At 40.9% G+C, this 27,731-nt stretch overlaps 1 protein-coding gene across 1 annotated transcript in view; it reads left to right on the top strand.

Annotated features, from left to right (window-relative positions):
• RPGRIP1L (RPGRIP1 like) overlaps positions 1–27,731 on the top strand; it is an 82,755-nt gene that overhangs the window by 34,107 nt on the left and 20,917 nt on the right. The window contains exons 11-22 of the mRNA XM_024551438.3: positions 3,831–3,937; positions 4,168–4,218; positions 4,910–5,089; positions 5,579–5,696; positions 9,171–9,623; positions 12,233–12,384; positions 15,268–15,646; positions 18,666–18,856; positions 18,982–19,068; positions 21,980–22,090; positions 22,535–22,697; positions 23,696–23,769. Coding sequence (XP_024407206.2) covers positions 3,831–3,937; positions 4,168–4,218; positions 4,910–5,089; positions 5,579–5,696; positions 9,171–9,623; positions 12,233–12,384; positions 15,268–15,646; positions 18,666–18,856; positions 18,982–19,068; positions 21,980–22,090; positions 22,535–22,697; positions 23,696–23,769 — 2,066 coding nt within the window. The remainder of the gene's footprint in view (positions 1–3,830; positions 3,938–4,167; positions 4,219–4,909; positions 5,090–5,578; positions 5,697–9,170; positions 9,624–12,232; positions 12,385–15,267; positions 15,647–18,665; positions 18,857–18,981; positions 19,069–21,979; positions 22,091–22,534; positions 22,698–23,695; positions 23,770–27,731) is intronic.

The raw sequence follows: 27,731 nt of genomic DNA, 5'->3' as shown, positions 1-27,731 counted from the left end.
GATTTAAATCACAATGCCATACTTCATTAACTACAAGAAAGATTTGTTTGCCCATTTTAACATTTCTGAAATTGGGATGCATTTTATACATCATAACATTTAAAATTGTGGTCTGACTTTTTTTTTAATATTTTAAGAAGGATGAAACAGAACACACTTTATGATTGCTATAGTCTTAATGTCAATGAAACACTTCTATTTACAAGTGATTAAATTTGAGGAAAGATTATTTATGAATGTTTCTCTAGAAGACTGTGAGTAAAATAAAACGGTGACATGATTTCTGACCAGGTGGACATTCAAAGTTTTCATGGGAAAGATACGTAGTTTCTGCTTTTACTGCGGCAGAACTGAGTGCGTAGCAGAGTGCCCTGTGTAGCAGCTGCTCAGTGAGTTCCTGCTCACGAAGAAAACATGCACATTTCTCATTCTTAAAGGAAACAGAAATGAAATAAACCTTTCTTATTTCTGTACTTTCTGTACTTCCGTAGATATTAAGAATTCCAAAACTCTTCTCTATGGACATCTGAGTCAATCCTGAAGAGTTCTTATGAATTATTGAATCTACAATTGCCAAGTTATTTTATTTCAACTAGTCAATTTCTCATCTTTTTTAAAACTGGTTCTTACGTCTCTTCTGGATTTTCTCAATAATAAAAATAACTCATGTACTCCATAAAAAAAAAATCCCGTAAAAAAATTTTTTTAAATCACTCAATTTCACAGCGCTGAAGATAATCTCTATTAATATTTATGTATGTCCTTTCAGATTTTTCTCTATGCATAGGTAGTTTTGTAACATGCTTTTTTACTATGTTGTGAAATAATTCCTGGAGTGTGAATACAAGTTCACACCATCCTGATCTGTCATGGTTGTCAGTTTCTCAGTGTGAGCATGTATCACAGATTGTTTAACAATCTTGTATTGGTGAATTTTTAAATTGCTTTTGTTTTTTAAGTATCATAAAAATTTTCTAAACAAATCCTTGTACATTATTTTTTTTCTAAAGAAAATTATGGGAACTAAATATTTTTAATGCCACTGGTATTTTAAGTTATTTTTGCTTGAATACCTGAAATTTATAGGTCTAATGATTTAAGGTTTTGTTTTTTGTGAAAATGTCACAATAGATTATGAGAAAAATATTGCAGCCTTTAACTTTTTTTTTCCAGGGAAACACTAAACCCAAAAATTGAAATTGCCTGTTTAAGGAAATCTTTTAATATCTGGAAAGTTCCTTTTTGTATAACAGATTTTGAAATGGTTTGATTTTACTTTGAAGTCTCCTCACACACTTACCTTTTCATGTACCAAGTGTTCTTTGCCAGAAGATGTTTCCCTGGCTTCTTGAAGTCATTCATCTCACTGGCAAATTATTTTTAGAGAATACTCACCTCTTTATTCAAGGTACAAATTAGTTTCAGATTGTGTGAATACGTGGGGGAAGGATATGTAAATGCCGTTTGCATTTGGTTAATGCTTAAATTAACTGCATGTGTTTAAAGGCCTGCTTTTGAAAGCTCCTTTCTATCTTTAGCTGAAATGCATAATTCAGCATAATGCATATGGTTATATTGATCACAGCTGAAGATATTAACACAAAGGAGTTCTGAAAATTGTTTAGTTGAATTGTTCTCTGCACTCTGCTTATTAATGCTGTGCTTGAAGAACATAATTTTAAAAGAGTGAAATGTTATCTCATTTGAATAAAATGCTGTTTAGTTTAACCTGCTTTTTGTCAAATGATAAGGTAAAGGAGGTCATTTTTCATCTTGTACAGGGTGCTTTGAGTTTTCATACTATAATTCAGCAAGTCTATTTCCTCTTTGAACTACAGCGTCTCCCAATAAACAGTTTAATAAAGGGAAAATATAGTGAATAATTCTACATAAAATTCAATAGAGAGAAAGTTACTGGTATTCAATAATATCTTCTCCCACTGAGTTATTTACTTACTAATAATGCCATCGTTTAAAAATATCAGTGAACATATGGGGACATAGTTGTTGAAACAAAAATGGGTAAAAGAAGAAACATCGGAATAAGTTTATTTATATTTACTAGCATATCATTCTTAGGGCCCTGCTCTGAAGAGCTGAAGCAATAGAGTAACTGGAGCCCAGAAATAGTTGTCTAAATGAACACGGGGCTGGCCTGCCCCTCCCGCTTCGGTTCGCCCTCAGAGTCCCGCGAAGTTGTGCTGGCCGGAGAAGGAAGTCGTGTTGTCCTCACGACCTGTGCTTTCACACCCTCCGACTGCGTCCACCTCCTTTTGTTACCTCGCCATTCGGTCTAGATGTCCTCTGAACCTGAGCAACATAAAGTAAAGCTCTCCACACTCTTATTCTACTCTCTAAACAGAAAGCAAGTGTATTTCAGGAGAATTCATATTTGTTATTCATCCTAATTTTTAGTTGAAAGACAAGTATTTCACTTTACCTTCAAAATTTCCAAGTGTTGTCCACATTCTACATTTTTTTTCATTTTGTTCATTAAATACTAGCAATTTATACTTTAGGATAACCTTTAACCTTTTACCAATAAGAAAAGGTATCTATATATTTGATACTAAAATGTCCCTGCATTTTAGTATCAACCTAGATTCACAGGTTGATTGGTTTTACTTTTCAGTTTGCCAAGAAATATGTGACATTAAAGATATCCAAATTTATTCCCTTTCTTCTTTACTGTGTGTTTTACCGTTTCTTTACTTACATGTATTATTTCTAGCTTGGAAACAAAGTATTATAAATGTCAGAAACATATTTTTGTATAAAAAGCAGTCAGTGTGCAAATGTACTCATGTAAAGAATTCTTGGCAGATGTGTTGACTTACTTTCTTTTAAGAAAAGGAAACAAAAATGTAGAACTTGAATTGAGGCTTAGGACAAGCATAAATCTCTAGGAGTGGCTGAAATTAGTGGGGATGCTTTGGTGACATGGTTTAGGGTCAATCCACCAGGATCCAGAATGGGGTGCTTTGAACTCTAGTGAAGAGGACACTTAAGAACATGAGACTAAAGAATAAATTTGTTAGCTAGCTACTATGCTTTTTTCTTTTTTTAAGTTTAAAGCATGTTTAAATGCAGGGAGAGAAAAATTAGTCTCTTTATGGATTTCCTGTCTTTGGTAGCGCTACCCTGAACCCCTGTTTGTGGGCCTGGGATACATCCCCCACCTCCGTTTCGTAACCTCGGGGTCCATGTCCTTCTCATTAACAGCATGAGCTCATCAACAACCCACATGAATTATTGTTGATACTGCCACGCACTGGTTGAGAATCCATTTCTACCCTAACAGATTTGTTAAAAGTGTAGCTGATTAAAATTATGGCTTTAGCTATTACCAGAGAAATTATCTCATTTGAATAAAAAGACTTTTTGTTAAATTGGGAAAAGGAAATTCAAGAAACTCAAAAAAACTAAAAGATAAAAAAAAAATTTCTTTTTTGCATGCCTTTCAGGACCCTTAATAAGTAAGTAAAAATCATAGATTTAGAAACATATTTTCTTAGGTATTTTAGATAGAATGTTCCTTTGAAGTCCCAGAGGCCACAATTTCCTTCTATTAGTACTGCGAACTTACGCCTTAAGTTTTTGGTAAGCAGCGAATCATATGGCAGACACATGAGAGTGTTCATTCATTCCCCCTTCCCGGCCGCCTCTGCCTAGGTGCTAGCTCAGTTTCCTCTCCCACCAGAACAGTGCACGGTGTGTGTGGGCGGGGGGGGGGGAGGGGGGGGGGTGCATCAGGAGCATCATTAATTGAAAGTGTGTTCTTACCCCCCATTCTCTCATACCTTTCTAATCGTGTCGACTTTGTTTTTAAGAGCAAAATGAGAAACTCGTTCAAGAAAATAGAGAACTGCAGTTACACTCCCTCGAACAAAAGCAACAACTTGATGAGCTTAAAAACCGCATGAAGTTTTACAGCCAGGTGAACCATTTCCTTCTTCACGAGATAAACTCCAAATTTTTATCTAAATATTTTATGTGTAGAGAGAACCCCATACTAGGATGAAAAAGAATACAAATATATCGCTTCATGTATTAATTCATGGTGTCAGGCAGCTTACGTTCCACAAGGCTGATCTGCATAGTTGGGGCGTCTCTTGTACTTGCCATTAATACCTCACCGTGGGCTTCCGCTTACTCTGTCTTTTGCAGGAGAGTGACATTAATGCTGATGAGCTGAGCGAAGCTCTCCTGCTTATAAAGGTAACTTTCTGAACTTCACCGTGAATTTCATGTCTACATATAACTGTTTCAGCATAATGAAGACCCTTATCTGTAACCCTTTTACATGGAGCATGAATATTTCAGGAAACTGGTCAGGTGACATTTAGTTACAGCATATACATATTTCATAATGACATCAAAATTACATTAAAATGGATCTTACAAACTTTTGTTTAAAGGACTTTGTCCAACCGTAACAAATATTTTACTTTCACATGCCTTACTATAAAACGAATAAACAATGTTCTGTCCTAACAGATCTTGGTACACACTATCATTTTAAGTAAAAGATTGAATTTTAAGTGTTACCAGAAGATATATTCCAGTTCTAGGGTATTCTGTTGTTTACAGGAAGACATGAGAAAATGCATTTATTTCCTTTGAGACCATGACAATGTAGATTTTAATCATATGAAGACACAGAAATAAAAATAAATGTACATGATTTCTTTTTTATATCATGAAGTAACGAACTGTTTTTTGAATTCTCTATAATTGTTCCAAATGTCTGTCCAAATATATTTGCTATATCAGGACTACTTGATTTGTGATGGAAAATGGAAATATATCTGTTTTCAATTAATGATTTTTCCTTGCTGTATCTATATTAAATCGCATGATTACATTTTAGAGACTCTTGTTTCAATAATAAAACATGGTTTTGTTTTAGGCTCAAAAATCACAGAAAAATGGAGACCTTTCCTTTTTGGAGAAAGTAGACAATAAAGTTAATAAAGATCTAGAACACTCCCTGAGAGAGCTGCAAGCAACTCATGCAGAAACAGTGCAAGAACTTGAAAAGACAAGGAACATGCTGATTATGCAACATAAAATTAATAAAGATTATCAGGTAATGCAACACACTGAGTTGGGAGAGTCAGTTTCCTGTGCATGTTCTACGGATGGTTTACTTTCTTAAGCAGTATCGTGTATGATCTTGTTGTAATCTGTGAGCGTGTGTTATCACATGCCTGGAAGGTTGCCGTGCACCTAAGCACTTAGAACAGAAAGGCCCTGGTTTGAGAGCGCTGGTGGCAGGGAGCTCCCGTTTACTAACGTCAGCGGCCTCTGCAGAAGGACTGCAGTGGAGCTGGGCCCCAGCCACGGTGTGCACAGATGGGAAGACCGCCCCCGCCAGGGGGATCCGAGTTTTGTCGATTTTACCTCTGATTTTATGAACGACTCCAAACCAGTTTTCTACACCGTGAGCTATTTGAGGTCAGCAAAGTGGTTTCCAGCTCCCGGTGTCTCCAGGATCTAGAAAATGCTTGAATCATCCTTGCTTTAAAAAACAAAAGTGGAATGAACCACAAGTACTGAGACTTCTCTCGCTTTTTAGATGGAGGTTGAGGCAGTGACCCAGAAGATGGAAAATTTGCAGCAAGATTACGAACTCCGAGCGGAGCAGTACGTTCGTCTTCTTGACATCAGGGCTGCGCGCATCCGGAGACTAGAAGGTACCGCGCGTCGCCTGTCTCTCCCACTTCCACACTCACCGTTTCTCCTTGCCCTTCCCCCCAGTTTGTATCTGTAATACAAGATCGCCAGAAAGGCTGTTATGATCTGATTCTTTTCTACTCAGGACTACGTACGCAGTCATTCCCTACGGCTTTTTGAATTCAGTGCTGCTTGCAGACGGGATTTCAGAGCGCTTCATACAGTATCTCAGACTAAATGTACCACCTCACTTCTAATTGCTCTTCTAAGGAACCTGTGCATCTTAGCCAAACAAACATGCTTGCTCTTTGTCAGATTCCTCTTGCTCAGTCCCCATGGACCCCCTTTTTCCCCTGACTCCAAGATACACCCTTCCCTGCTTCAAAATCTGAGTGCAGGCCCGAGCCAGGAAGCTGGCTCCCATTACTTCTCGCCACTCCTCAACTGGAAATGCCCTTGCAGCGGTTTTCCGACTTGAGCAAGTTTGAGGGTTACAGGGAGGGCTTGTTTCCCTTGCAGCTTCCTGGCCCCCCTCCCGGGACCCTGGGACCCACGAGTCTATTTATTTATGAATAACCCCAAGCAACTCAGATGCAGGTGCAAGACCACGATTTGAAAAATACTGTCTCAGCACTTACCGCTTGTCCTCTCTGGTACTCGGAAACCGTGCTGGGGATTGTAGTACTAGGTCTCTTCACTGTGGGGCTTTGCATATTCTCTGTGACTACAGTGTAAGTTCTGCGGTGAGAAGCATGCTGCCTCTCTTCCCTGTCCCTTGCCATACAATGCTTAACTCAACAATCTATGGTAGCAGCAGTTCGACACTTAAAGGTCACTGAGAGTCCCAAAGGCCTTTTGTTTATGTGGTTACACTTGTGATATTTAGCATATTAGAAATTAAAGGTGAGAAACTTTAAAAATATTTCAAATCATGTTAAATAATAAGAAACCCATTCGTGTTAACACAAATTACAGCATGTATTTTTAAAATGCAAAATTTTCTATACGAAGAAATAGTGAGAAGAGTGACACTTGAATTTTTTTTTAATTTCTAAATTGTTTAACGTTTTTGCAATTCTTTTAATGTCTGGCTTAATAGAAAACAGCTGGGTTTTTATATGTGCTTCTGTATTGAATTCATTATGATATCACATATCATGTAGGTTCTGGAAAACTTCATTACACACTCGTGAGAGAATAAAAATGTAAAAAGCAAATTATATCTTAGGATTACTTTTTAAATAGTCCTGATTTCACAAACCTTCGGACTGTGTTAGGGACCCACAGGGGTTCCCAGACCACACTTTGAGAACCACTGCTCCAGGTAGAAGGGCTCAGAGAATATCTTTCCCTGACTGGACAGGGTTCCCCGGAAGTCACAGAGCAGTGTGTACCTTTCGTTTCAAGTAGTGCTCAATAAAACTTTGCTTAATGGAACTCTCCTGAATAACAAGGTCATAGAGTTTGGGATTTTCATTTCTTTCAGGTCGTAGCACATCTTCACCAATACCTGTCATCTGTTCCCTAAATTCACTGGTGCAGTCCATGCGCATGCCCACGCTCCTCACGCATCCGAAGCAAAGCCCTAGGCCGTGGGAACACAAATGGGGAGGACAGCTCAGGCACCAGCCTCAGGGAACTCAGGAGATGTGAGCATGTGGGTGGACGTTTCCATGAAGAGCGTGGAGCCAGGAATATGCAAAAGGTGCCAGGGAAAAATGGAGGAATAAATGCCTGTTCATACCCGCAGGTTCGGGGAAGACTCCACGCTCCAAGCTGGGAGCGTTTAAAGATGGCAGGATCCACCACTGAGTAAAAGCTGTACTTTTACTCACCACTGAGTAAAAGGCAGTCCAGGCAGGAGATGAGGCGGGTAGAAGGGCCCACGTGGGAGCTCTGTCATTCCTCTGGGAAACTGCAGGTGAACCCATCGAGTGGGGACCCAGGAGCAGTCATTACAAAGGCCTCGTTCGCCATCCTGAAGAGGGGGGACCTCACTGAACTGGAGAGCCACTAAGGGATTTTTCGAGAAACATACCCAGTACTGCACTGTTGACATGCTTCAGGATTGGGAAGAATGAATCAGATAGGACAGAAGGAAGCAGTGTGGGTTTATAATTATCTAGGAAGTAAACACTAGAGGTTAAGTAAGGCAGCATCAGTGGAGTCAGAGAGGACAAGGCAAATTTGTTAAAGACTCAGGAACCAGTGTTGAATATGACCCTCCAGCTGTGGGGAGAGGAAACCAGAACGACTCTGGACCCTCACTTCGGCAGCCTGGTGAGTGCCCCCGCCATCACTTGAGATGCAGAGCACAGCGATGACTGGGAGAGAGCACGACGTTCTCTTTGGGACATACTGGGTTTCATGTGCCTCGGAATATGTGAACAGAGGGCTCGACAAGCCATAAGATAATAGCAGCAGAGATCTATAAGGGGATGAACTTACCCATGAGAGGCATAGACTGGGACGAGGACAAAAACAGAGCCTCAGCACACCAGCAGAAAAAGGAACCCTGCAGGAATGAGAAGAGAGGCCGCAGGAAGAACAGGAGGGTTGCGACAAGAAGCCATGGTGGGACGTAGTCCAGGGAAGAAGTGGTCATTGGCGTCAACGGTGCAAAGGAGTCAAGTAACGCCAGGACCGAAGTCTACTCAACAGAGCAATTAAATGGCTACAGATGACTTTTTCCTGAGTAGTTTCAGGGGAAAAGGAAGGCGGATGCTGTTTGCAGGAGGTTGAAGAGTGTCTGCTGGAGGGGGAGTTGGAGACACAAGTGTACATCACTCTCCTAGAAATTTGGATCTACCATGGGGGGACAATGTGTATCTAGAAAGAGCTGGATCTTTCTTTAAAATGGTATCTTTTTTAGAGAAGTGTAAATAACGTAACTTTAAACCACATAATTTAAAGTTTACAATTTGGTGCGTTTGGGCCCATGTATACACCTGTGAGACCATCACCATAATCGAGATAAACAGATCCATCACCTCCAAATACAGTAGGAAAGTATATACAGGGTGGGACGAAGTTTACGGTTGTTTGTACGGAAAATAATACAGTAATAAACTGTGTTCTGTGTCCTCACAACTGTCAGCCTGCTTTTGCCGCCCCCCTCCCCTGTCTTCTAATAGGTGGGAGGGAAGGGGCCCCTGGAGAGAGATGCTAACTCTGCGGGAGAGCAGACAGCAGAGAGCGGGTGCAGCCCGAATTCTTGCCGCGCTGGTCCTTCACAAGCCTTGTTCTCCTCTTCCGTGGGGTGGCCTGTGTTACAGCTTAAGTTGTAGTTTGGTTGTTTAATAAGTGATGTCAAAACAAATGATGAATTTTGATGTAATACAGTATTATTTACAGAAAAATTGTGTAGTCATAGAGTTTAAGATGGGCGCTATGAACCAAAAGCGCTGAGACCTCCTACCACTTCGAAAGCCAGTTTGTGTCCTCGTCTGCCGGTGCTTGAAGTCTCTGAGCCGTCTGTGTGTCTTCTCTTGCAGCCCAATTGAAGGACATTGCCTACGGCACCAAGCAGTACAAATTCAAACCAGAAATCACGCCAGACGACTCTGTTGATGAATTTGATGAAACCATTCACTTGGAACGAGGCGAAAACCTCCTTGAAATCCATATCAGCAAAGTAACCTTTTCCTCTGAAGTTTTACAGGCGTCTGGCGATAGAGAGCCTGTCACTTTCTGTACCTATGCTTTCTATGACTTTGAACTGCAGACGACGCCCATCGTGCGCGGCCTTCACCCGGAATACGGCTTGACCTCTCGATACCTTGTGCACGTCAATGACTTATTTTTGCACTATATTCAGAGGAACACCATCACGCTGGAGGTCCACCAAGCGTACGGACCAGACTATGAAACCATCGCAGCATGTCAGTTGAGATTCCATGAACTTCTAGAAAAAAGCGGTCGAATATTTTGCACGGCGAGTTTGGTTGGTGAGTACGATTTGCTACACTTTGGCTGTCTGGATCACCAGTGTGGTTTATATACGAATTCGGTACTCCAGGTTGGTGTCTTCTCGTACAGCGTCAAGGTGTCTGTCTCTTCAGGGGAAGGGCTGCCTTCTCTGATTAGCCGCCCACAGAGGTGTGGGCTCTCGTAAATGTCCTGGTGATGTCAGTCTGGTTGACTGCTAGTCCTTTAAAATCTCTTAAGTGCAAGTGTTTATTCACAGTATTGATATCCTTGTTTGTTAAACATTAAATGCAGTACATTCATCAAATATTTTTTTAAGAGCTTATCTTGTTATCACTGTTGGTGCTGGGGATATAGTGGTAAGTGGTAAATAAGACAGAAAAAGCCCCTGCCCTCATATAGCTTACCTTCTAGAGGGGAAGACAGGCCATAAAACAAAAATACGTGTTTCATCACGTAGGACAAAAAATAATCAGGGCGAGTGGCAAAGGGGGAGGGGGAGGGCTGCTAATTCAGAGAAGGGCTTCCCTGCGGCTGACATGGGTGAAGGCCTGAATAAGGAGCCGCTCCAGGACCGGGAAGGACGTTGAAGGCCGAGGGAAGAGCGAGTGTGGAGGCCTGAGGGAGGAGCAGCAGGAAGGCCAGGGGCTGGAGCACAGGCGAGGGTGGAGCTAAGGCAGGGCCAAGTCATCCTGTGGACTAGAGCCTTGCAGGTCATGGTGAAGAGTTTGGATTTGACTTTTCCCCTTTGAATGGTGAACATCAGTGGAGGGTGTTGAGGAGGAAAGGGTCGGGATCACACATGGTTTCAGGAGAAGCGCCCTGGGTGCTGTAGGAAGAACAGTCTGTGTGGGCCAGGAGGGAAAACAGGACCGTTGTCAGGCAGCTCTCGTGTTGGTCTGTGAGAAGACGGTGACGGAAGTGTCAGTAAGAAGTGGTTTTAAGTGTCTGTCTGATTCACCCTTTCTTCAAGACGTGCTTATCAATTGCATGTGGAGGAGTGAGGGGAAATAGTGGAGGAAGGAATTTCTGGAGAAACTAGGAGAGTGGGGAGGTGACTTATTGAGATGGGCCTGGGAAAGGAAGAGATGTGAGGAAGAACATCAAGAATTGTGTTTGAACAAGGTAAGCCTGACCTGCCTCCCAGGCAGCCAAGTGGGGATGCCGAGGGTGTGGTCGGACACAGTAGGCTGAAGGTCACGGAGAGAGCTGGAGAGATAAGAGTGGGAGTCATTAACATACAGAATATATGTTAAGCCTTGAGCCTAGATAGTATCACGTGGAAAGTGAATGTACATAGAAAAGGAAAGATGGTGGAGGACTGAGCCTTGGAAATTCCAAAATGTAGGGTTAAGGAAGAAGAGGAAGAGCCAGGGGTGGCCTGTGAAGTAGGAGGCAAAACCCAGAGTATCCAGAAGCCTAGATGTGAAGTGAAGAAAACATTTCTAGAAGGAAGGAGGGGACTTGGGTTCTAGGGAGGGATTTTATTTTATTGATTGAGCAATTGATTGTATAGGTAATACATTCACATGATTCAAAAATCAGAAAGGCCCAAAAATTCACACCATAAAATGTCCATCTCCCAGCCTGTCCCCAGATACCTTGAGTTTTCTCGCCAAAGGCTACAGATTCTGCCCCCAAATTTCATGCATGTACAAACACAATGTGCGTGTGTTAATGTTCTTATTTTAGGGCAAGTTTTTAAATGATGGCAGATTTGAATCATGTTTGTATGTTGATGAGAATGATCCATTAGCAAGGAATGACTTGATAAAGTAGGAGAGAATAGGGGTAATGTTTTTAATATGTTCAGGAAAAATTTTATATGGAATATTATCTATTCAACCATTATGTCCCTGTCCCTGTGGTGGGAACATGTCAACAGAGACCACAGCCCTTTCCCTTGGGAAACTTACGGTGTGGTGGGGAAGCAGACGGTGCACAGGCAGGCAGGTCAGGAGCCCCGGTGAGGACATGGCCTTCCTTTCTGTGCAGGAAGCAGAGAGCGCCGTTCACGGAGGAGCGGAGATGAAGGGCAGCCCGAGTTGAAATGCGTGCTGAGGGCGTAGGGTACCATCACGCAAGGCTGTGGGGCATGTTGGTGTGCATGCGGCGTAGCCGAGGCCTCTTTCCCTCCGCTTGTGACACGGTGGAGTGGGAAGGGGCCCGAGATTCCTTTAAGCTGATTTTAATGCGGAACATCATATCATAATTTTGAGCTCTCGTATTGTATCTGTCGGACTGCACTGAGAGCAGCTTGTTTTTTTAAAAAGTACTGCAGCATCAAAACGAGTCTCAGGGGTATTGGATTCAATACTTAGATTCTTCCTTATATTTCAGCAGGGTTGAAGTAGTATACATTGGAAGATCTCAAACACAGTTTGCAAACTAGTTAAGAACTGTATTCTTAAATAACACCTAACATACAGTGCGACTCATACTTGAAGAGTAACTTTATTTTCTTCATCTCTGTTATTTGCCAATCACACATCGTTGGTGGACGTCATATGTTATTTTACTCAGTGTAACATTTATAGTTTTAATGTATAGTACCATTGATGTGTTCTTTACGGGTATATATTTTGATTTATGGGACTATTTTAACAGCAAGTTATATATTGATTTGTAGGAACTAAAGGAGACATCCCAAATTTTGGCACAGTGGAATACTGGTTCCAATTAAGAGTTCCTGTGGACCAAGCAATTCGACTTTATCGGGAGCGGGCAAAGGCTTTGGGATATATAACATCAAATTTTAAGGGGCCAGAGCAAACACCATGGGTAAGCTTGTTTGGCTTTAAGACTCTTTTATGGCACAAAAATTTTATAATATCCTTTATATGTCATGCTTTAAACTGAAATTATTTTCTTTCACAGCCATCAAGTGGCTTTTTCTAACTCTTTATTTTGAAATAATCATAGACTTGCAGGAAGTAGCAAAAACAGTCAGAGGAGTCCTGTGTAGCCTTCACGCAGCTTGTCCTCATTGTAAGATCTCACATGGCTATAGTACAGTATCCAAACCAGGGAATGGATGCTCGTGCGATACTATTAACTAGGCTACAGCCCTGAGGCAGACTGGATCAGTTTTTACATGTGCGGGGGAGGAGTTCCATGTGGTCTCATCACGTGGATATATTCACGTAACTGCCCCCACAATCAAGATACAGAATCGGTCCAGCACCACAAAGAGACCCATCCCGGTGCTGCCCAGGACACTTTCGAGAAACAATCGCAGTATGATGATCACACATCAGGTGCCTCTGTTACACTCCCTACTGTTACGGAAATACGTAGCTATTATCGGGCTATCCGTCCATCTTTCAAATTGTTTCCTCATGTTAGGTTTCTGAAATGCAAAGTAGAAGGCAAAATGAGTGTTCTGACTGGAAATTGGGTGTTTAAGTGCAATTCCTCAGGGTAGCACTTTCCAAACTAGGTTTCGTGGAGCCTTAAAGGCTATTTTTCCAATAGGATGAATGCCATGATCCAATGAAAGCAGAAAGCACTGAATTAAGCCAAGGTAAGTAGAACCCCTGACTTGCGGACTTCCCGTGCACGTCATGGTTCTCAAGAGGAACCACGAGGTGTGCAGTTACACAAAGTAACAAGGGGTAGAACATTGTAGACGCCTCGCAGAACGTCTGAGCGAGTCTGCGTTACCTTTTTGTGGTTGGAGCTGCCCTCGCTCCCCATCCACGGGGCTGGGCCCCCAGGGGCAAGCTTTATGTCTGAGGACCCTGTTCTCTCCCACTCACCACCCAGTTACAGCTAATGATTCAGGAAGATCCACCTGACCCCAGTTCAGCCAATCAGATTCTGCTTTCTGAGATCAAGCGAAAGCAAGATTCTCCATGCCTGGAACATGCAAAATTAGGAGCTCCTACCATGTTAACCAGCAAAGGAAAGAAACTAGGTCTGGAGACACACAGTAACGAGCAAGCGTGCAGAGAAAAACAGAAAGTGGATGGAGAGTAAATTCTGGTGGTTTTCCAGTGCTAGCACCTTCCTAATAAGGCCCAACTACATTTCTCCTATGACAGTTCTATGAAATACCCCTGTAGCCTTATATTAAGTCTCTTAGCCCTGACTGGTGTGGCTGAGGGGATTGGGTGTCAGCCTGTGACCAGAGAGTCTCTGGTTCGATTCCCAGTCAGGGCACATGCCTGGGTTGCGGGCCAGGTTCCCAGTAGAGGGCATTCGAGAGGCAGCCACACACTGATGTGTCTCTCCCTCTCTTTCTCCTTCCCTTCCCCTCTCTCTAAAAATAAATAAATACAATCTTTTTAAAAATAGTCTTTTTTGTTATATTTACTAGATGGAATTAGTTTCTATAACTTTCAGTTAAAGAACCATGACTGATACAACACTTGCGATCCCCAGACTTCAGAAAGCATGGCTCCTCTTTCCCAGAGGTCATCTTTCTGGACCACAGTGCTTCAGAGCACACTGGGAAGGGCTGCTGTGGAAAAGGGAACTAGAAATAGAAAGACCCGGTTATTTATTTAGTTTTGTAGTTTAAAGGTTTCAGACTGCCAGTTTATGGCTTGAATGAGTCATTTACTGTTGAAATTTTGGCTTTTGTGGGTAGACTTGGGAAAGATGTGGAGGGGCACTTTTCATCTGACTCAGCCTTCTGTTGCTGAGTGCAAACGGGCCCTGGGAAAGCAGTACTGTGAGTCGTTCTCAGATTTCCCCTCTCCACAGGGCCAGATGTCTCTCCACTAAGGAGATCAGAATTGTTCTGTTATTCCTTCTTCAGGGAACTTCCCTGCAGTCAGAGGTCCCAGGTGCTCAATCCAGACTCAGAAATGCAGCGAAGAGGGTCCCTTTCTGGAAGGTAGAGAACTCTCCAACACTAAACTGAACAAGCCACTGAAACACTAACATTTCTTTGTCCCAGATCACATCAGCTATGGTGGAGTTAACAGTTAGGCAGCACAATTGTTTGCTAAAATGCCTGTGCACTGGCTACCGAGCAAAGGGGGCCATAGAGTACTTTCACGCCCTGCCTAGTAAGTCCTTTTGCTCATCTCTCTTAGGAAACAGGCTCCCAATCCCAGCTTTTTATCCTCTCCAAGCTTATCTCTGACTGTTCTTTGTTCTTACAGCAGTTGTGTACTGGCTAATCTTTGCCCTCAGGTGTCTGCTTCCTCAGATCCCATTGGTTCAAGATGAGGGCCAACCCAAATATAACAAAATTATCTCTCTAGGTGGAGCCCATCAGACTCACTGGATTCTCACTTAAGAAAGGGACATAGCCAAATAGCTGGCACGGTGGAAGGATTAACTCTTAATAAAATTATGAACTAGAGAACATTGGTCTTGGGACCCATCTGCTCACTTTCCTCAGTTATTAAATAGAATTAAAGGACATCAGATTAACTTTCTCTTGTTTTTATTTGGTTTTAACAGCAATCTTTACATATATGTTCAGTCTTCTGTGGTTTTTATTTTTTTGAAAATAGCATAGGATCATCTGTTTATACATGTTCCAGTGAATATTGATTTTGAATAAGAATGAGGAGTCTTTAACTGAGAAATTCACCAGGAAGTGAAAATATGCAGATTTTTGTCCATTCACAAAATTCCTTTGTTTGAGCATTGGCAGCTGCTGTTTATCCTTTTACTGTATTATTAATATAAATATGTATGTTTTTCTAGTTAAGTCAACAAGCATCCAAAACAGCTCACCTCAGTTCTGCTGATTCCGGAGACGGCAACTTAAATGAACTTCACATCACCATAAGGTGCTGTAACCAGCTGCGGTCCCGCACAGGCCACCCTCAGCCACACCCCTATGTTGTGTACAAGTTTTTTGATTTTGCTGACCACGATACGGCCATCATTCCCAGTAGCAACGATCCACAATTTGACGATCATAGGTGTTTCCCGGTGCCAATGAGTATGGATTTGGATCGATACCTTAAGTCAGAGTCTCTGAGTTTTTATGTGTTTGATGATAGCGATACCCAGGAGAATATTTATATAGGAAAAGTCAGCGTGCCTCTGATTTCGTTGGCGCATGACAGGTGTATCTCAGGTAAGCCCATTTCTTAATCTGTGAAATTGTAAAAACAAGCCTAAATTATACCTTAAGCGTTATGGGTATATTCTATTTATAATTAATCTTCCCAGCCATCTCAGGTAATCTTAACTTTGGGACTGTGACATTTAGTTTTTTGATTTTTGATTTTTCTTCCAGGAATTACAACATTTATCTTAACACAATCTGACTAAAATTAATACCAATTCCGTTAAAATATAGGTCTGCTCCAGTATAATTTTATTTCACACCCCATGTTTATTGTCTCATATATATATATATATGGTGCCTGCATCTATTAGAAACACAGCAACACGGTGTATAATTATAACATATCCTTTAAAGAAACCCAGAGAAGGGAGAATATACATAATAATCAGAGACTTCTTTATATTAACATATATTTGTCACTTCTGATATTCTTTATTTCTTCCTCTACTGTCTGGTGTCCCTTCCTTACTCCAGTACAGCTTCATTTCTTCCCAGTCCTTTGTGCTATTGTTTTCCTATATTTTTGTCTTTTTATAAGTCCAACAATATAACTTTATAATTATTGTTTTATGCCATTGTCTTTTAAATCCATTAGGAGAAGTAGTTAGGGAAAACATTTATTTATACTAGCTTTTACAATTACCCATGTAATTACCTTTATTGGTCTGTTCCTTTGTGTCGATTCGAGTTACTCTCTGGTGTCATTTCCTCTTAGTCTGAGGAACTTCCTATAATGTGCATTATAAGTCAGGTCTGCGGGAAATGAATTCTCTCCATCATGGTTATCTGGGAATGACTGTATTCTGCTTTTACTTTTTGAAGGACAGTCTTGTTGGATACAATATTCTTGGGTGGCAGGGGGTTATTTAAAGCACTTTAAGCACATCAGACAACTGACTTCTGGCATCCATTGTTTCTGATGAGAAGTCAGCTGTTGATGTTACTGGAGTTCCCTGGTACTTGCTGCTGTTACCAAGATTTTCTTTTTTTTTTTTTTAGCTTTCAGCGTTTTGTCTGTGGCGTATCTACGTATGGATTTCTTTGTGCTTACCCTGCTTGAAATTTGTTGAGCTTCTTTATGTGTAGGGTATTGTTATGTACCAAATTTGGGGAGTTTTTACCCTTATTTCTTGAATTATTTTTTGCCCTTTTTTTCTTTTTCTTGGATTCCTATTACATATATGTTCATATGTTTAATGGTGTCCCAGAAATCTCTGAGGTTCTGTTCATTTCTCTTCATATTTCTCTTCAAATTGGATAATCTCTACTGGTCAGTCTTCAAGTTCATTGATTCTTTCTTCTGCCAGATCAAATCTCCTACTGAGCCTGTCTATTGAATTTATTCATTTTAGTAATTATACTTTTCAACTCCAGAATTTCTATTTAGTTCTTTTTTTTTAGTAATTCGTGTATCTTTATTATATTCTCTGTTTTATAAGTCACTATAACCGTATTTTCCTTTAATTCTTTAAATGTGTTTTCTTTTAGTTCTCGGAACGTATTTTTAATAGCTGCTCTGAGGTCTTTGTCAGCTAAGTCTACTCTCTGGACACTCACAGAAAGTATCTATTGGTGGCTTTTCCCCCTGTGTATACATCACACCCTCTGCTTTCTTTGTACTTCTCTCTTTTCCCCTTAGAACTGGACATTGAGGATGCTCTACTGGAGCAACCCTGGATTCTAACTTTCCCACTCTATGGGGTGGTTATCGTTGCTGTTTCTGGTTGTTTGGTGACTTGCCTGGACTAATTCTGTAGTCTTTATCTCTCACTGTAGCCATTGATGTTTCTGCTAAGCTTTCGTTTGCTTATGTTATCCTTGTTTTAATTTTAAGCCGGTCAGCATGGTTTAGTGGTCAGCCAGTGGCTGGTCAAGGTTGTGCTTCAGCACCTTGGGCTGGTAGGCGCCCAGCCCTTGCCTGCAGGTCAGGGAATGGCTTGGATAATGTCTTCAGGGGTCACAGTCCACGAGTCTCCCATGCAGACAGATCACGAGGGTCTGTTCCAGTTCCCACTGTTCTTACTAAGGTTGAGTAGATTTCTTTGAATAAGTGCTTCTTAATTTGTTGTACACTTTTGACCAATTTCCAGGGGCCATAAATGGTTATTTTTGATCATTTTGACCAGTTTTATCATTGGTTTTTATGGAGAGGATTTCCTGAACTTCACTCAGCCATTCTGGAAGTCTCGCCTGTACCTATGAGGGAAGTTTGCCTCCTCCCTATTTTCCATCTGTGTCCTTTGGTTCTACCTCAAGTCTCGAGTGGTTTGTTTTTTCTTTCCTGGCCAAACATTAAAAGGCGCGGCGTGCACTTGAAGACCAAGTGAAGGGCGCCTCTAAACCAAAGTTATGCTTGAAACATAGGTTTGTTTCTTTCCGGTCAGGGATTTGTCAGACTGAAAAATTTAGTATAATGATTAAAATTTGTGACTCAATATTACGGATACGGGTAGGCAATACTTCTTATTACTGCGCTGTGTTTTGGATGGTTTATCTTATGGACATATTTTTGCTGGGCTTCTATGAATTTGGAGTAATTTAACAAATCTCAATAAAATATTTAAAGTTATAATAGAATTATATAGAAATATAAGGGCTCCTTTAGATATATGAATTATTTAACATTTTGAAGTTTTAATATATTTTTCTATAGAGACAAGTTTTTTGCAAGAATATTTAAGTCACAATGAAGATGGGTATTTGAGATATACCCCAGGTAATGTCTTTGAGGAGTGCTAAGAATTTTGAATAATCTCTGAATTTCATTTCAGTGGATTGAAATATTTATAAGTTAATTTTCTCCACTTTGAAACAGTATTATCTTTGAGGCCTTAACTTCTGAAAGCAGCCTTCTTGAGAGATGAACCTATCATGCATCCTTTTGTCTTTATTTTATTCTCTAAGTCATTCGGGTTACGAGTAAAAGCCAGAATAATTTTTAAGTTGTGATTTGTTCTCTTTAATTACTCTGGTAACAAAACTTTACTCTAGCATTAATTAGCAATATTTTCTTGTGATTTGATAGGAATATTTGAGTTGACAGATCATAAAAAGCACCCTGCAGGAACCATTCATGTTATATTGAAATGGAAATTTGCTTACCTTCCACCAAGTAAATCCCTAACTCCTGAAGAGTTAGGAAACGTCATACACAAAGAAGAGTCAGAAGTTGTTCAAAGGCTACCTCCAGCACCCTCTGTGAGCACGTCAGTGGTGGTGAGTGACGGTGACTTTGAATTTCTTATAGAACTTCATAGCCTCAAAAAAAGAGAAAAAACAGCTAAAGCCATATCTGACACGGACGGTCATCCTACTCAGTCTGCCGTATTGGTTGTCCCTAGGCCCCAACACCTAAACCAAGACAGCATCTCACAGCTGTCACGAAGAAGGTGTCTTTCGTGGACGACGCCCCGCCACATCAGGACGCTGTAAGTAATGAACGCTCAGAACACTGATTTCTTTTTTCCTACAGCAAATACTGGAAATAAATGATGGAGGTGTGGTATACCCTACCTGATTTTAGTGAAAATTGGGTAAGTAAAATACTCCTTTATCCTTTAAGGTGTTAGCTTTGTAACTCGGCCTGTGTGTAAGTATTCACTGTTCTTACTCTTCGATCTAACCCTCCTTTTGGCCCCATATCTTTCTCTAGGTGTTGCCCTAATCTTTTGCCCTCTTTTTACAAAAAACCAACAAGCAAATAAACAAAACCTTTTCAAAAACTGTTTTAATTTTGTCTACCCTTTTTCAAAGTGTTTCTTGAACTCACTCTCGTCAGCCTTTATCCTGATTAAAACCACTCTTGCTCGGGCACAGGGACCTGCGTTCTGCCGCGCCTGGTAGTCTTCCTGCGGTCATTGCTCCTCCCTGTGTCAGCCTGCCGGTAACACGTCACACGGTGGGGTACTTGCTCCCTCTTCTCTTGGCCTCGGGGCCTTCTGAGTTTTTCTCCAAGTTTACCAGGTGTTCTTCTCACTCTCCGAGACCGTATCTCTGAAATGCTGAAGTGCCTCAGCAGTCAGACTGCAAGCCTGCACCTCTTCTCTTCTCGATCCGTGTGAACATTAAGGGAGCTTATCCAACCCCCGAGTTTTAAGAAGCATCTATTTGCTGACACTCCCATATTCACAATCTTCACTCTTGATCTCACTACCAAATTCCATATTTATTTTCTTACTGCTTATTTCATATACACTGGATGTCTAACAGGAATCTAAACTTAACACAACAAGACCCAAACCTGATCTAACCAACCTTCTTTCAAAATATTCCTCGTTGTTTCCCATTGTCAGTAAATGACATTCTCACTGACCAGTGGCATGGCCGTGAGATTTCGGAGGCATCGCTTCGACTCCTCTTTCTCACATCCCACAGCCAGTTCGCCCTCAAAACCGTGAGCTGTGCTTCCAACACGTACCTGGTGTTCGCGTCATCTCCACCGTCACCGCGCGGTGACGTGCACTCTTGGAGACTTTTTAAAAACATACTTCCTCTGTAGTAGAGCTTCTGTGTCGTGCAGGACACAGACCTGAAACACACAGCTCAGTGAGTTTTTACTTATGCACAGACCTGTGTACCCACCACCCAGATCAAAATATTCCTTCTCCCCGGGGCTTGCAGTAGTCTCCGCCATATGTAGACATCTGATAGGTAGGTTCTAAATGCATGAATGCCATCATTACCACTCGGGCACTGTTCTATAGTTAGCGTGTACTGCGTGCTTAGTTACTATGTCTCAGGCACTGACCTAGTGCCTCTTAATCGCTGAACTCATTTAATTCTCACCACACCTTCGTGTTGCTCGCACTGGAATTATTCCCAGGTGAAGGTCAGGAAAGCAATGTCTGCAGAGATTAAGCAGCTTGCTCAAGGTCAAAGTATTCGATCTGGGATTCAAACACAAGTAGCCTGATCCCCACGTAAATGATCACTAATATAAAAAAGACATACATAGAGATGTTTTTTGCGACATTAGCCACAGCAGCTAACAATCTAGTTAAATGTCCAACACTAGTAAAATGGTTTATTAAACCACGATACGTCTACTCAGTGTAATACTATGTTGCCAGTGAGTTTGTTTTCTCTTAGAAAAAACAGCGATGCAAATTCTCGTGTGGTGGTTGTGAGATTCGGTTAAGGTGCGATGCATTGGAAAACACTGTACATGCTAACCGCCAAGGTTCAGTCCCCCGTCTGTGAAACCGGCGCTGCCTAAATCCCACAGTGTGTTGTCATGACAAGGCCAGTCAGCACGCAGTGAAAAATTCTGCAGCTCTGGACATTGTATACTTGAAAGGATTATTTCTACTCTATATTCCACTCCTCTAATAAAGTGTTTTGGGGTTCTTTTTTTTTTTTTTTTTTTGCTTAAAAAGATGATGCTTACCCAAAGTTTCATATCAGGAGAAAATTTTATGTTACAATGTTAAGTTTTTTTAATGTAAAAAGGTATATTATATTTATAATATAATCATCACTATATAACTAAAATTTTTATTTGCATTAAAAATCAATTATAAAGAAATAGAAATCTAGTTATTAAAATAGATATTATCATTGAATAATGGGAATATAGGTTTACATTCATTTATTTTATGTCTTCTTGTTTAACTTTCACATTTTCTGTATTGGCTATGTTTCCTTTTAAAATAGCAAAAATGATAAACTATATTTTAACATAAACATCAGTGTATGAACCATAGAAAGTGGTTGACTATAAGTGGATAGAAAGAAAGCATGTACCTAATCTAGCATATACAATTTTTTAATTACACAAGTAATGTATAATTATTTATGGGTATATTAGGAAATGAAAATAAACAAAAATATTCATAAAAACAGCAAAATTCAGTTTTCTCAAATCTGTATATCAGAGATAAAATTTTCATGAATTTCCTTCTATACTTTTTCCTATGGAAATGTACACACACTTTTTTTTAACAAAACAGTATACAACTATGTATATATTTAGATAGCTAGCTTTTTTTTCAGCCTTTATTGTATATTCTCTTCAGTGTCAGTAACTGCAGATCAATATTACTAGGTTTTTCATAGTCACACAAACCCCGGACTTTGGACGTAGCCTATTTGATCTAACTAATGCCCTGTTGGGCATCTGCGTTGTTTTCACATTTTTGAGACCACAGATGATGCTTCAGTGAGAGGCCCTGGCCGTTCTTAAACCGCACTGCTTCATTGTCGCACGGGGAGCTACTCTGCATGCTCCTGATTTTTATTAGTATTACATCTGTAACACATATACATATGTACGTGTAAAAGTCTTAGGATGGTTTGGGCTCTAGTAATAATCCAAAATAACATTCATGCATGTCTTCACAGTCATGCGAGGAGGATTCTGCTGCTCCTGAGGATAGGGAGGAAGTTTCACCGGACGTGGAGCATTCACCAGAAACAGACACTAGTATGCCGACTGTTTCACATATTTCTGAGGTATGTATTTGTATTAAAATTATTTCAAAAGATTCAATTTTGTTCTTGAAGACTTTGTCTTTGCGTAGACATAGATCAGGAAATCATAGCATTGACCTTATTTTTGTGTAAGAATACAACTAAGTTCCTTGGAATAGAAAGATCAAAAATATGACAAGTGTAACAGCTATAATTATGGTATATTAGCACAATATCAAATACATATGTGAATTAATATAAAGTTTGAAATTGATGCATTTTTCTATTCTTAGTTTATTACTAAATTTTTGCTTATTTACATATTTTCATTTGTATTGTACAACTTAAGTGATTGTTTTTGACTGAATCATATGTAGTTCATGTCTGTCTATTTACGTCTCAGGTTTATTATTCAAGGATTTCAGCCAAAGTGCCACAATGGTGATCTAGACAATGATGACAGCCAGTATGCTCTCCTTTCTTCAGGTTTCTCAAGACAGCAGTGCCGACAAAACGAAAGAGGGAGCTGAGAAAACGCACCAAGGGAGGGGTAGCGACGTGTCTTTCCTGTCCCAGGGCCAACTTGCAGAGCGCAGCGTGACTTCTTCTGAAGATGAAACAGAAGTAACTGAGGAACTGGAACCGGAAGGTAGCTTTCTTTTGTAAATTGCCATTAGTTACTTAACTCTTAGCTGGATTTGATAGTATGCCTCGTAGAGCACCTTCGTTTAATAACGGAGCCCTTCATGACACCTACTTCCCAGCAGGAATGATGGGTGTAGTCCAGCCTGGTCCGCTGTGACCAGGCGGAAGTGTTGCGTGTCTTCTCACTTCCACTTGGGGCGACACAACGGAACGCCAGTGTTACTGCTGACCAGGTTCCCATCCGCGTTAAGTGACTTTAGATTCTCTTTGGGTTCAGTACTGTCACCTGGAGTATCCTGGAAGACTTCAATTTGTGAAAATTAAAACCAAGAACTCAGACCAAAAATGACAACTTACAACATGCTTTAACTTGTATAAATGTGTAGAAAAGGGAAATTAATCTTTGGTAACAAAGCATTTAAGTTGTTGCCTGGGGGAGGGCGAATGGGAAGAGAGATGAGAAGGGAAGAGATTACAGATGGGCACGAGGAACTTTTAGGAGATGATGGGTATGTTGATCATCTTTATTGTGGCGATGCTTTCATGGAATTATATATATCGGCATATCAGACTTTGCACTTTAAATGTGTGTGGATTATTGGATGTCAATTTTACCACAGTAAAGCTGTAAAACTTTTAATAATGTTTACAAATAGTAAGAATAACTTGACTCCTATACAATATTATTAATTAGACTGTTGGAAAACATCTATTGCTCTGTCCTCTTTTAAAATTCTTTTTTAAGTTCACAGTGGAACAAGCTACATTTTTTCCTTTGTTTTTACTAAAGCTAAACTTGGAGTTTCTCAGTCATTTTTTTCTCTTTTCTAAAAAGTAATGTAAATATAGATATATTTGCTGCTAAAAAAAGTTTTAGATATGATTATCGTATTGTTCTTTTAAGGTTATCCTTATAACGTATGCTTGTGTCTCACCATTTTACACAGTGTGAATATAACTGGTTTAACAGATTTAAACTATTAAAATTTTACTTTTTAACAGATGAGGAAAACAGATCAGCTTCTGACAGTGATGAGTGCATTATTCCGGGCCCTGTCTCCAAGTATGTCAAGCAGGTCAGTAATGCGATACCAGCTAGAGACGTTCTGAAGTAAAGTTGCTTTGCACTCATAGTGCGTCCGTCTTCACAGGTGAACGTCTTGAGGCAAAAGTATTTCTGGAAGTAATTTAATATATTATCATACTCTTATTCAAGTAATCGTCTAGGATAAGAAAAGTTTGTTTACAGTTTCATTATGTAAGGGGCTAGAACCTCTAAGCTTTATTTTGGCTCGTGTGTCGAGAGTACCTAACATTCAGTACCTTCAAAAGGGACTTGCTAACAACTTGACTTGCTAACAACAAGTTGACTTCCCTGACTCATTTTCAGAACCAGTGGACGAGGATGTATTAAATCAGATCTGAACTTTAAAGAATTCAAAATGTGAGATGGCATTTAAAATTCCAGTCATATATAAATGTGAATTTATAGATTCTTCACTTATAAATATGTCTACTGATAAAGTGTTGAAGTTATTTTATTCCTGCTCACAGCAATTCTTCATTCATTAGCATCCATTGCGTCGAATCAGAAGCAACCCTCAACGAACTCACAGCTCGTAGAGGAAACATGGTCGCAGTGCACAGTGGCCAGCACTAGGGGCGTGGGGTGCAGGGTGCCGTGGTCACACTCCGGAGGGGCACCTGACTCCGCTCGACGGTCTTTCTGGAGGCCGTGGAGCTGGAGCCGGGTGCTGAAGGTGATTAGGAGGAGTCAGTGAAAGCCAAGGAGGGATCATTGGAAGCTGAAGGAACAAAAGCATGAGAATTTGAAAGAACGTGGAGAATGGCTTGTTCTGGGACTTCAGTACGGCTTTAGGATGGGCAGAGCCTATGGCACACACACCTGGGGAGCCCCAGAAGAATACCCTGAAAAGTCAGCCATGTCTGGAGCATGGGGGCCTCTCCATCGAGGCAGCTGAAGTCTCTCCGGAAATTCCAGGGGCAGCCAGTGAGGGCTTTTCAGGGAGGGGGAAGAACACTCATTCTTAGATATTTAATGAGCATGTGCTGTGTTCCAAGCCTTATTCTCAAGACTGGGAATATCACAGTGAATAAGAGAAGTCAGTCTTTTGCTCCTGTGGAGTTTACACTCGGGAATGGCATTTTAAAAGGTCATGCTTTCAGGAATGTAAAGACTAGATTAGAGGCGCAGAGACCAGTGAAAAAGTTGCAAGATAACCCTGCTCTGTGGTTGTCCCCACTTTATAGATTTTTTAAAATTGCTTCTACCCTAATAATATCACAAAATTGAGACTAGAGGTAGAGTTTTAGATAAATATCATTCATGCCAATTAAACTATGAATTTGAATTATCTGCTACACTATGTAAGCAATTTAAGATCATCCAGGGTTTTTTTTTATGTTACAGAATCTGACAGCTCATAGTTTTTTCTTAGAAATGCTGATCCTTGAAAGGAATCTAACAGATTTCCCAGGACTGAGACATATTACTTGGCTCTTCCTCTCTTCTTCCTGTCTGTGATGTATAATTAATCATAGATTACTTCATTTTGTTTCATTTCATTTACAACATTTATGAGCTTCACTTTGTCAGAATGAAATGCTTGTCCCCTCCTTTCCTTTCCAAAGTGGCGTAATTTGTGTTAGCATCTATTTTAACAGGCTACATAAAGTTTAGTGGCTGGATTAAATCAAGCCATTAACATAATGTGCTACCCAGTGTGCCCCTGTCTCCCTTCGTTTCCAGGACATCAAAGCGCCGCCGAGGGTGCCCGTGTAATGGGGCCTTGCTGGCCTGTCAGTGTCCGTCAGCCTGACGGCTGCAGCTTCTACTGAAAGGCTTCTAGGCATGGCCGTTAACTTTGGGGGGGAGGTTCTGAGAGATGGAAAACTTCGGACATTTCCCTGTGAATGTTTTATTAATGTGAATAACCAGGAGTTAACATTATCAACTTGCTGTATAATACATTGACTAAAAGCCTTGTTTTAGGCCCTCAAAATAGACATCAAAACTGAAAATTTGCATCTGTTCTGGCATGAAAAAAACTTAACAGCCCTTTTACGCTATTTCCAGTTCTATCGTTTAGGCGATGCAGCTTTCAGTTGTCACAACTAAATGCATTGCCAACCCCTCGCAGATCTGCTAAAGTGTGCCCACGGGTGAGCTCGGGAAGCCGCGGCCAAGAGACCCCTGGGCTTCTCTGTATGGTGTGTATTTCCATAGCTCTCTTTTCTGTTTCTACTAATAGCGGCTTTGTAAAAGCCGCCCTATCCAGCTGGACTAAATTGCAATTCCACAGGGACAGCAGGTTCCCTTGAACAATGTAAGGTGGCATTTCCAGGTGATTGCAACAATGATGTTCAGCAAAATACATTTTAAAGCTTTCGGAGGCAAAATGCACTGCAGTCACACACTACTTTGAGAATGCATGTATTAAAAACTACTCAGTCCCAAGATGGAGGCGGAGGTGGACACACTGTGCCTCCTCGCACAACCAAAAGAAGGACAACAACACATTTAACAACAGAAAACAACTGCCAGAAAATCGAACTGTATGGAAATCCGACAACCATGGAGTTCAAGAAGAAACACTCACCCAGACTGGCAGGAGGGGCGGGGCCGGGCAACCGGGCAGAGAGGACTCACGGCAAGACTGAGGCTGGTGGAACGGGCAGTCCCACATTCGCATGCAGATAAAGCAGGAGGAACAACTGGGAGTGAGACAGACCACACAACCCAGGGTCCCAGCGTGGGGAAATAAAGCCTCAAACCTCTGACTGCAAACACCTGTGGGGATTTGGGCAGCAGGAGAAACTCCCAGCCTCACAGGAGAGCTCCTTGGAGAGACCCATGGGGTCCTAGAACGTACACAAGCCCACCCACCAGGAATCAGCACCAGAAGGGCCCAGTTTGCTTGTGGGGAGCGGGGGAAGTGACTGAAAGCCAGCTGAGAGCCCAACAAGCAGCATCGGTCCCTCTCAGACCCTCCCCCACATACAGGGTCACAGTGCAACCACGTGGGTTGCTCCACCCTGGCGAATACCTAAGGCTGCATCCCCTTACTACATAACAGGTGCGCTGAGACCAAAAAAAAAAAAGTCCAAATGAAAGAACAGATCAAAGCCCCAGAAAAAATACAACTAAGCGACGAAGAGACAGCCAACCTATCAGAGGCAAAGTTCAAAACACTGGTAATGAGGGTGCTCACAGAAGTGGTTGAGTGTGGTCGCAAAATAGAGGAAGAAGTGAAAGCTATGCAAAATGAAATAAAGGGAACCAACACGAAGGGAAAGAAACCGGGACTCAAATCAACGGTTTGGACCAGAAGGAAGAAATAGACATTCATCCAGAACAGAATGAAGAAACAAGAATTCAAAAAAATGAGAGGCTTAGGAACCTCCAGGACAAGTGTAAAAGCTCCAACATCCGAATCATAGGGGTGCCAGAAGGAGAAGAGGAAGAGCAACAGATTGAAAACTTATTTGAACAAATAATGAAGGAGAACTTCCCCAAACTGGCAAAGGAAATATACTTCCAGGAAGCTCAGAGAGTCCCAAAGAAATGGGACCCAAGAAGGAACACACCAATGTACATCATCATTACATTGCCCAAGATTAAACAGAAGGAGAGAATCTTAAAAGCAGCAAGAGAAAAGGAGACAGTTACCTACAAAGGAGTTCCCATAAGACTGTCAGCTGATTTCTCAAAAGAAACCTTATAGGCAAGAAGGGGCTGGAAAGAAGTATTCCAAGTCATGAAAGGCAAGGACCTACATCCAAGATTACTCTATGCAGCAAAGCTTTCACTTAGAATGGAAGGGCAGATAAAGTGCTTCCCAGATAAGGTCAAGTTAAAGGAATTCATCATCACTAAGCCATTATATGAAATGTTAAAGGGATTTATCTAAGAAAAAGAAGGTCAAAAATATGAACAATAAAATGTCAACAAACTCACAATGATCAACAGCCAAACCTAAGAAAACCAAAACCAAAACCAAACTAAGCAAACAACTAG

The sequence above is a fragment of the Desmodus rotundus genome, chromosome 12, assembly GCF_022682495.2.
Source record: "Desmodus rotundus isolate HL8 chromosome 12, HLdesRot8A.1, whole genome shotgun sequence".
Taxonomy (NCBI): Eukaryota; Metazoa; Chordata; class Mammalia; order Chiroptera; family Phyllostomidae; genus Desmodus; species Desmodus rotundus.
The sequence above is the reverse complement of the archived record's forward strand: the minus strand, read 5'-3'. Positions and strand labels throughout refer to the sequence as shown.